The sequence below is a fragment of the Lagopus leucura genome, unplaced genomic scaffold (assembly GCF_019238085.1).
Source record: "Lagopus leucura isolate 7727_CA_CO unplaced genomic scaffold, USGS_WTPT01 Super-Scaffold_100014, whole genome shotgun sequence".
In the NCBI taxonomy this organism is placed as follows: Eukaryota; Metazoa; Chordata; class Aves; order Galliformes; family Phasianidae; genus Lagopus; species Lagopus leucura.
The window spans coordinates 12,827,662-12,838,489 of NW_024962268.1; the positions used below are offsets into that span (position 1 = coordinate 12,827,662).

A 10,828-nucleotide genomic window follows, 5' to 3' on the forward strand; every position below is an offset into this window, starting at 1 on the left:
ACCTATTGCAGTGTATCTGCTTTAGCAGGAAGGTCGGACTCAATGATCTTTTGAGATCTCCCCCTCCAATCCCTGCAATTCTGTGATGTCTAAACTTTTCCAGAGAGTACCAAAAAGCAAGGACGAAAGTATTTACTTTTTTTTTTTTGATAAAAGGTAAAACAGTGCCACCCACTGCTTTTCCAGGGTATCCCCTTGCCTTCTGAGAGCTGCAGAAAGGTAAACATGCACTTTTGCAATCACTTAACAGCCAGCTAATCCTAAGCCTTTCCGTCCGCCTACTCTCCAACACTGTGCTCCTCTACAAGGTTATGCATTTACAGAAATATTTCAGCCACTAGTATAACTGCACAGAGGTAAACCTCTCTTTTAAGAGTATGTTCTAGTATACCTGAAATTTTGCATCATCCCTTCATCACACCAGAAACCCAACTCCACCCACCACTACTTTTCAAGCTAGGCCCAAAGTCATTCTTTAATATCAATATGCCTACCCAACATTTTGTGTTCCATTCAGCTTGGAAGAAGCAAGTTTTGAAACCGAAGTTCAGCAGTAATCTGAATTAGTAATACTCAAGCCTTGGTAAATCAAAAAGAAAAGCATTCAAGGATAGTTCAAGCTCAAGGGAAAACAGATTCCAAATAATGTGCAAGTTCTACACAGTTCTTGAGGTGACAGCATTAAGATGCATATGCATGTTCCTAGCAGGATCTCTGTAGGGAAGCAGGTTTCATCATGTTTATACTACTTCCTGATCAATACCTAAAATTTCACTCGACGTGTACCTGAAGTGCCAATCATTCACTCTTAAGAAACACTTTTATTCTAAGTTCAGTTATTCTTTAAGTGAGCAAGTGCTGAAGAGCTTTTTTTTTTTTTTTTTTAAAAAAAAAAAAAAAAAAAAACTCCCAGACACAAAATTAGCAAGTTTTCACTGGTCCTAAACACCAAGACAGAAGTTAATAGACAAAGTAACCAGACAACTGAATGAATTCATATTTTGCTACATGGGTTCAACATAGCAATATAGATCTGCAGAAAGAAGGTACCGGTGTGACTTTGAATACAATATTCTTTTAATAGTAATTGTACAAGAGACAAATGTATTGTAGACATTTTTTCATTGTACAGTACATTTGAAATTAAAATATAAGTCTCAAATATAATGAAGTTTGTATACTGTATTTGTTAGACATATTTGGCTAAGAACAAGGCATATTCTAGCCCATGCTTCAGAGTTACAATGAAGTTCAGGTACATGAACAGGAATATAGTTTAATGATTTATAACTCTTTTGGTCTATTTAACAGAAAACCAACCAACTGAAGCAGAACTTCATCATTAAATCCTTTCACACTACCATCTTCAACAACATCATACAGTGGCTTACTGTCGGTTCCCCAGCAGATATTCTTCCGAGAGTTTTTCTGAATTGTTTCTGCAGTTAATGCTAAAGTATTTAATTGGTAACAAAAGAAAGCAAAGTATTTTCCATCTGTCACTACAGCCTGTGATACAAAAGGACGAGTCACATCTGCTTCATTCCAGAATCCTACCAAAAAAAAAAAAAAAAAAAAAAGCCACTGATTATGGGGCTCAGTTCTCATAGCATACACATCTAATTCCCACTTCTGAATACAGCAAAATACTAGCTGAAACTAAAAAGATAAAACACAGCCACTAGTTAAAAGTTTCTCAAGATCAGAGACATGCTAACATAACTAGGTTCTGTATCTAGCTCCATTTAAAACTTGGACACCAATCACAATGTTAACACAAGCTCACTTTCTGTAATAGAGTATGAGAAACCTTCTTTTGCTAGAACAGCATATCACAATTCAAAAGATTTTCAGGGAGAGGTTCAAAGTCAACTGAGACACTACCAGTATTTGACAAAAGAATCACCAACTGACGAAAAAACCTGTAACAAAATGCTGCTGTACAAGATATTTTTTTTCTCCTTCAAGGAAAATGTTTCAAAGGGCTCCTCTCTTTATTTCAAATCAAGAGGTGAACTGCAAATAACTATTATGGATTGATTCTTCAGTACTTCTCATTTTCACTCTTGCCAACAGCAGATGGCAAGTAAAGCACAGTGGAAGTGTATTCGAATGCTTCAAACTACCTGACAAGAATTTGAAAGAGATCTTAATTTCAGCTTCAGTTTCTTGAACAGCATAAAATTTTGAAGTGAAATTACTATCACACTCATGACATTTATTCTCCAAAATACTAACTGTATAATTCTTCATAACAGAATCCTAAAAAAAAACCAAACACAAAAAACCCAAACAAACAAACAAGGAAAAAAAAAAAAAAAAAAAAAAAAAAAAACAACAACAAAAAAACCCACAGCTTTCCATTTGGTTTACCTCCTAAGAGAAGAGAAAGATTGTTATTTGGCACTTCATACACAATAATCTGCTACCTCTACTGGTAGCAGGTACAGGAGGTCAGTCTCATATTTTTATACTGTTACCATACATGTTTTTTAGAACAGCAGCATCTCAAGAGGACAAAAAATGCAACGTTTTCTGGAGAAAGAAGCAGAAAATTCATCTACCTATCCATGTATTCCCAGATGCTTTTTCTGCTTGTTTTTACACAAACAGGAATAAAATCCCACAGTGATCGTCTTACCTTGATACATTGCTTGTGCTGCTGTCCAAGCAAAGAGACTTGCAATACCATTAGCTCGATAAACAACTTCAATCTGATCCTCAAGATTTGCTACCTTAAACCTCTGCCTATTCAGTTTATCAGGAATAAGATGAAACTGGGTGTGGCCATAGCAGCATGGATCTGCTACCTTTGATCCTGTGCCCACCAAAAAAAAAAAAAAAAAGAATTACAATTGAGTAACAGAATGCTCTTTATAATCCAGAACAAACAAACAACCCACAATTCTTCACTATCAGAGCCCAAAACTCAGAAAATTAAAACCTCTACCATAAATCTACACAAATATTGAGATTCTTCCTTTAATGTGACAACTGACTGCTTTTTGCAGAAGTTCACATAATAAAATATCTCTGAAGGATATGTACCAGTACAAAGCAAGTTTTTCTGATGAATTTCTATCCAACTCAACTCCTTTAAACAAACCCTGAAACAAAATACAATATGTACAAGAGGACACTATTCCTCATTACATAACTGATATGGATCTATCTATTGAGGTTTGTTTATTGTAATATTATATAATATGTATTGTCATACATTATAATATAAATATATAAATGGATAGCTCTCTCTGCTGAAAGAAGGTAACAGGTCAGGTGGAGTGTTTTTGGGAGAGATTGTTGGTTTGCTATTTTACATAGAAGAAAAACAGCTAATGTTTCATGACCAAAAATTCTTACCTATAAATACCTTGTTTTCATACTGTTTTTTGAACAATGGCAGTTTGGATGGTTTGTGATCAATAACAGGAACATCTCCAAGATCTGACTCCAGTGGCACAATCTTGAAGAAAACAAAAGAAAACAGCCACTACGTAACCCATGTTTCTGATATCAGGAAGAATACAGAGTTTTCTGGTCAAGCACAAGAAAGTGAAATTCCTGCTTACAGACACTATATATAATTTACTGAAAATACGTTTGCAACAGAACTTCATGTCTTAAAGCAAGTGATAGTACATTCATGTTATATGCATATCTGAATTTTCTGTAAAATTCAAAGTCTTGTGTGAAATAGCACAAACAATATATACAAAAATAGTTCTAGCAGCAGTCAAACTAACACGTAGCAGAAGAGTGAACTCATTCTCATTGCTGTGCATTATGAAACATTTCAAGGGGTGCTAGGTAAATTAAAAAGTGTGTCCATGCATAACACTATGTCACAGAACATATCCCTTAATATTTAAAAACTAATGATGTAATAATGTAACTGCTGAAGCCACACAAGCTTGTGTGTTCCTACCATTTATTAATGAGCTTATTCTCAGAGAATGCTGTAATTCTGACAAGATTTAACTGATTCCATTTATTAGTATTAGTGGGACTTGGCTGCACTGACAGTAGAGGCAGTAATCAACCACAAATGCGGGTGCTATAGCAAGTAGCGGGGACTTCTTGCATCACATATTTGTACTAGTTCTGGCACAATTTCTTGTCTAAAAAACTGTGTGTATTGAAACATTTGACAGTAATACCTAAGCAAACTGTGCAATCATGTAGGCAAAGAGTTTTACAAATAATTTAAGGAAAGCAGAGCATAGTTTTAAGTGTGATGGAAATAGCGTAATAGATCCTTACAGGCTACATAATTAGCATTCTGTGAACATAAATGAGAAGCGTCAGAATACCAAATCACGCTCAGAATTTCAAAAATCAACTGTTATGCTCTGTTACTAGAAACATGCTTTTGTTCTTTAATTTTCATTTTTCTCATCATCTTACTTATTCTCCTTCACTAATAAAATTACCTTCCACATCACATTCCTTATTTTTGACTCCACTTATTGGCACAACCATAAAACTTAAAAACAATTAGCTAATGGTAACAACGTACTTAAAGCACAAGTATGAACATTATTAAGTTCAGAAGGCTTTCTCAATAGCTATACAGCATTTACTTACACTGCAAGCCTTAAGAGTGTAAGACACAGAAATATACTATGTAATTTGATTAACCAGGTTTTGTACGTGCTGCACCACATACTACTGCATAGCTTCAGCCGTAGAAATATAAATGAAAATACACGTTATTAACTAGCTGTTGAAAATAGTCACACCTCTGGAAGCTGCTTTGGTACACGGATCTGGAGGTGCGGCTTATCATCTATTTGAAATCGCACAGGATCGACTCTACCTTTTCGATGTCCATGAACAACAACTTCCTCACCATGATGCCAGTAATAGTTTACTTCAGGGTTTAGGTCTGAAACAAAACAAAGGAGCAGAGGCAAACAAAGATCACACACTTGTATTTTAAACACAGCAACACAGCAATACAGCAAGACAAATCCAAACCTGCTCACACCGCAAGAGACAGCAGCGATGAGATCAATAGCAGTGCTCAATACGCTGCACCTGTGACAATCCCACAGAGCTCACAGCCCTGCCCAGAAAGCCCGCATCCCTCTCCCACCACCCAACCCCACTCCGCACCCAGAGAGGAGGCAGCCAATAGCGGGTTGCGCTTGCATAGAAAGGCGGCAAGGGAGGAAACAAGCTGCGTGAGGAAAGGCGCGGGTGTGTGGTCCTGATCACGGTAGAGGAACGGTCGCTTCTTGTTCTGATAGAAGCTCTCCTGCAAGAGCGCATCGCACGCGAGGTCACGCAGCACGTCCAGGCCCAGCTCTGCCACCGCTTCGGCCGCGGGCTCCGTCGCTGTCGCGGCATCAGGTGCCGCCGCTCCCGACTCCAAGGCCTCCGCAGCCCCCGATGACGCAGGCCCAGCCGCCGCCGTTCCCCGCTCCAAGGCCTCGGCAGCCCCCGCCCCGGGCCCCGGTGCTTTCTCGACCGCCGGAGGTGCTCTGGGCGGCAGCCCTGGCACGAAGGCCGTCTTGGTGAAGCTCCGGTACCAGCGGTCAGCGTTGAGGGCGAAGGTCTGCGGGTAGACCATGTACTTGGGCCGCTGCAGCTTCCCGTACAGCCGCAGCTTTTCCTCGATAGTGGCAGCCTCGTGCACCTGCTGGTAGAAGAGCTCCAGGCGGCGCCGCTTGGCCGCCTTGCTCCTCGCCGTGTGGGACGCCACGATGGGGGGGTAGAGCGGGGCGGGAGCGGGGGGGGCTGGCGGCGGGGCTGCAGGGTCCTGCGAGAACCAGCAACGGCCGTGCCACAGCAACCGCCGCCCCCTGCACGCCGCCATTTTGCAGAGCTGCGGGACAGCGGAAGGGCACGGCGCCCGGATGAGCAGCTTGATTGGACAGCGGACACCACGTGAAAGAGACAACCTCCAATCCGCGCGCTCCTACGGTAGAGCAAGCGGTGCCGGGAAAAAAATATAGGGTGGGGTTTTAAAGTGAGTCACGCCGCCACGCGCCCGTCTCCAGGAAGGGCGGTGCCGTTTACGCGCATGCGCTTCTGTTTTCCCGCCGCCTTCTGAGGACGGGAACTACCTCTCCCAGGAGGCACGGCGGGCAAAGGAGGGGGGTCTTGGTCCCGCCTCCGCCCTGCTTCCCTCAGACTTTACGAGATGGATGGGATGCTTGCGAAGATGCGAAGGCCTTGGCAGGATTAACATGTTTATTACCTTCTGATTAAGCCATGAAATAAAATTTGTTAGAACATGCAGCCAGCTCTCATGTTATTCTAAGGTTTATGGCAGGGAAATGGATGTCTGTGAAACTGCCATCTTGATCCATCTGATGAGAGATTGCCTGCCTGCTACCCTTTTTTTGTCCATGTCTCCTGAAAGCAAAACAGTGATGTTGCCCACACACTGCAAGTCTTTGCCTTCTGTCATTCAGGAAGGCCAGGTTTTATGAGCCAACGCAGTTTTGAGTCGTGAGCAAACACTCATCTTCAGTGATTAGAAAGAAAGTTCAGATTGAATGATAAATTATTTCTAAAATTTAAACAAAAAATATTCTTATTGGATCGTTTTCTTCCTAGAAGTATTAAGGACAAAGAAAACTGTACAAACCAAGAAATAGAGCAGAATTTTGAGAAAACTTCTGACTGAATCTGAAAGCCTTGATATGTATGACTCATTCCAGGATATGTGGAACACAGTTCAGCCTCATTTTCTCTGTATATTCATGGGTGTCCAACCTTTGGGCTTGTCTGGGCCACATGCACTACAACAATGAGCACTATAACTGCTTGATAGAGCAAATTCTCAGCTCCAAAGCACTGTTCTTAATAGTGCTGTTGTCTAGCCATTAGCTGTTGTCTCGCTCCAGTTATTGGTAGCCAGATGGTTCATGATAGATGTATACTGGACATGAGATTAAGACTCGGAAAGGAGTCAAATATTTGCCTGACCAGTTTATTATAAGAGTTTTGGTTAGCTAGGTCTGAAGATGGGAGGTGGGACACAGAAAGCAATAGAAAATTAAATACAAACATGGATTTGCTATAGAAATGCAGAGAAAATCATCGCCGCAGTGTCTCAATGTCTCAAGAGTCCAGTTGGCAGCAGGGGTGGCGGGTGAAGATTCTTTCTTGGTCAGTACAGGCAGAAGGGAAATGAACAATGGAGAAGCGCACACATATATTTGCAAAGTCTGTATATATATTTGTACAGTCCAGTTCTTCTTAGGTTGCCAGTAGAAACAGCATGTCCAACCCAGGTGCAACAGCCTGGTAGAGGCTTGTCCACATCATAGAAGCTAGGGCCTCCACACAAGGCCAAGCCCCTGCATCTCAGGAATAGCCTGGAAAGTGATAAGCAACAAGATATTTCTCTTATCTTCCTTATTCCTGACACCCTGATGTAGGGAGAGACACCTCCAGTTATCCTTGCGTTCCACAATAATATTTGAGAGAGAAGGAAAACGTCTTTTGCACAGTGTCTCACAGCTATGCATTTTCACCAGCCATGAACACACTTGTAAAAACCTTTTAGTGCTGCTGCCACTGCTGAAACACACCACCTACTACCTCATTGTGGTCTCCATAATGCATCTGTGAGGTTCAATGGCAGTGGTTGCAATTCTTAGTGAGCTCTCAATGTGATATCTGATTGCAACTCCATTCCATTTGAAAAAAAATTTCACTTTTGTCAAATGAAAATGAACATGCAAATTTACCAACAAATTTGGGATTTTATCAGCAGTCTTGAAAACTATTTTCAAATTCCTTTATCAAATGGTAAATGTGGCTGCATACTTTTCACTATTCACAGAACTGTATTTAGACAATGTGTCAAAATGCATAGTATTATTTGCCATAACTTGAGTTGGCACTGCACTGTACCCTCCCCATGCCCAGACAGTGCTGATGGCACAACAGTGTGTAGTTGTGAGTGATGGGTGTGCACCCAAGGCCTGGCTGCTTGGTGGATCAGAATCACCACCATGACTGTGTGGGGCAGAGGGCAGCTGCATTGCTTCACTTCTTTAACTTCAGTGTAGCTTTCCAATTTGGAGAGGATGTTGTGGGGTACAGTGTGAAAAGCCTACCAAAGGCCAGATAGATGACATCAGTGGCTCTTCCCTTGTCCTTTGATATACATACACCATCACAGAACGCCACTTGTTTGGTCAAACAGGATTTGCCCTTGGTGAAGCCATGCTGGTTGCCCCATATCACGTCCCCGTCATCCACGTGCTTTAGTACAGATTCCAGGAGGATCTGCTCCATGATGTTTCCCAGCACAGGGATGAGACTGATAGGTCATTAGTTCTCAGGCTCATACTTCTTACCCTTCTTAAAAATGGATGTGATATTGCCTTTTGCCAGTCATTGGAGACTTTTCAGAATTTTCAGAAGAGCTTGGCAACTACATCATCCAATTCTCTCCGGACTCTAAGATGCATCTTATCAGGACCTATAGATTTGTGGATACTCAGGTTCCTCAGGTGGTCACAAACATGGTCTTCACTTACAGCAGGAGAGACGTTGCTTCCCCAATCCCCTCCTTCTAATTCCATTGTTCAAGACTGTGTAACAAGCAGTTATCAGAGAAGACCGAGATAAAAAGAGTTTTTGAGTACCTCAGCCTTCTTGTCTGTTGTTACCAGCTTGCCTGCGTCAGTCACTAGCAGGTGTACAATATCCTGGACTTTCAGTATCTAAAGGAGAGATACAGGAAAGAAGGGGACAGACTTTTTATCAGGGTCTGCAGTGATAGGACAAGGGGAAATTGTTTCAAATTTAAAGAGGTTAGATTTAGGTTGGATATAAGAAAAAAGTCTTTTATAGTGAGAGTAGTGAGGTACTTGAACAGGTTGCTCAGTGGGCTCTGAGCAACTTGATCTAGCTGTGATGTCCTTGTTCATTGCAGGGGAGTTGGATTAGATCATCTTTAAAGGTACCTCCAATTCTAAGGATTGTATGATTATATGATAATCTTCCGTTTGCCATACATATAACGTCTCAGAAAGTCCAGACTTCTTTTTTTTTTTTCTCTCTTTCTAGATATATTAATAGAATTTGACTCCTCCCTTGCAAAGCATTGAAGGTACTAGACCTCAGATTTTGATGATGGGCCATTTAGGCAGCAATGTTGCTCTTTTTCCCACATACTACAATGTCCAAGCGCCCTGGAAGCCTATTTTTTCCTTGACTGATAAAGGACACTGGCAAGATTTAGTCCCTTGTAATCACGGAAATACATATAAACTTAGATTAAAAAAAAAATCACCATTACTATTCCTAGATATTCCTAGAATCATAGGGTATCATAGAATAGTTTGGGTTGGAGGGGACCTTTAAGATCATCTTGTTCCCACCCCTGCTATAGGCAGGGACACTCCCTCTAGACCAGGTTACTCAAAGCCCCATCCAGCCTTGAATGCTTCCAGGGAGGGGGCATCCACAGCCTCACTGAGCAACCTGTTCCAGTGTCTCACCACCCTCACAATAAAGAATTTCTTCCTGATATCTAGTCAAAATCTACCCTCTTCCAGTTTAAAATCATTTCCCCTCATCCTGTCACTATACCCTTATAAAAAGTCCCTCTCCAGCTTTCCTGTAGGCCCCCTGGAAGGCTGCTGTATGGTCCCCCAAGCCTCTTCTTCTCCAGGCTGATAAGCACCAACTCTCTCAGCCTGTCCTCATAGAGGTGGTGCTCCAGCCCTCTGAAAATCTTTGTGGACCTCCTCTGGACCTGCTCCAACAGCTCCACGTCTTTCTTGTGTTGAAGGCCCCAGAACTGGATGCAGTACTCCGGATGAGGTCTTATGAGAGCAGAGTAGAGGGACAGAATCACCTCCCTTGACCTGCTGTTCACACTTCTCCTTATGCAACCCAAGATACAGTTGGTTTTCTGGGCCATAAGCCCATAGTACTGGCTCATGTTGAGTCTTTCAGCACTCCCAAATGCTTCTCCTCAGGGCTGCTTTAGGAACTGCAAACCCATGGATAAAAAGGTCCAATAGACAGTGTGGTTAAAGATACTGGCATACTTTTCTGGCAGCTCCATATTAAGTTTTTGATTATATGTTATCCAACCATCTATCTCCCTGTTCTGAAAAGCAACTAACCATTAAAAAATGATCTATTTTCTTTCTTTACTGAAAGAACCACTCTGCAATATCAAAATTATCCTAAATTGATCTTTATATTGGTTAAATGAATGCTTAAATGCATGGACATCCAACCTTTTGGCTTGCCTGGGCTGCACTGAGTGAACAGAAATTGTCTTGGGCTACATATGCAAGGTCACTCTGAAAAATAATACCTTCCATTTATTTCACTGGAAATTACAACTGATACAAAGAGCACAATAACACTATTTGATAGACCAAAATCTCAGCTACAAAATGCCATAAGCTATGCATTTTCACCTGCAATGAAACAAGAGCCTGCATGCTATAGTTTGTACCAGCAAAGGTGACCTACTGTCACTGTCACCACTGCTGAAATGCGCCACCAACAGCATCTCTGTGCTCAGATCTACTGACTGGTCTGCATAAATGTTCTCAAGTGTTGATGAATGTCAATTGGTGCAATTTTTTCTGCATGGTAGAATTCAGTGACAGACTTTGCTTCATGCGCACTTTCATGTCAGACACCATTCTGTAAGACTGCCACTCTGCTGTTGTCTATCATATGGTGACAAAATGTAATGGAATACTGGTGGGAAGATTCAGCCTCTACTACCATACCACCAATCTGCCTTTTTTACCATGTGCCAATATAATAAAATTGAAGGCATTAATTTTTGAGAAGCCTTCACAAGATACATAATATAGTTCATGTATGTAAG

General features: G+C 41.4%; 1 protein-coding gene across 1 annotated transcript; it reads right to left on the reverse strand.

Moving 5' to 3' along the window:
- Positions 1–1,055: 1,055 nt before the first annotated feature.
- MRPS30 (mitochondrial ribosomal protein S30) lies at positions 1,056–5,836 on the reverse strand. Its single transcript, XM_042875258.1, has 5 exons — positions 5,119–5,836; positions 4,743–4,888; positions 3,364–3,466; positions 2,642–2,818; positions 1,056–1,553 (listed from the first exon to the last, which is right to left on the reverse strand). The coding sequence occupies exons 1-5, from the start codon at positions 5,819–5,821 to the stop codon at positions 1,285–1,287; spliced, it is 1,398 nt and encodes a 465-aa protein (XP_042731192.1). The 5' UTR covers positions 5,822–5,836; the 3' UTR covers positions 1,056–1,284.
- Between the last annotated feature and the right edge of the window lie 4,992 nt (positions 5,837–10,828).

Coding starts and splice junctions, on each gene's coding strand:
- MRPS30 (XM_042875258.1), bottom strand. CDS start 5,821: ATGGCGGCGTGCAGGGGGCGGCGGTTGCTGTGGCACGGCCGTTGCTGG. Junction 2,819..3,363: donor TGAAAACAAGGTATTTATAG/GTAAGAATTTTT, acceptor TGGTGGGCACAG/GATCAAAGGTAGCAGATCCA. Junction 1,554..2,641: donor AGCACAAGCAATGTATCAAG/GTAAGACGATCA, acceptor TTTTTTTGGTAG/GATTCTGGAATGAAGCAGAT.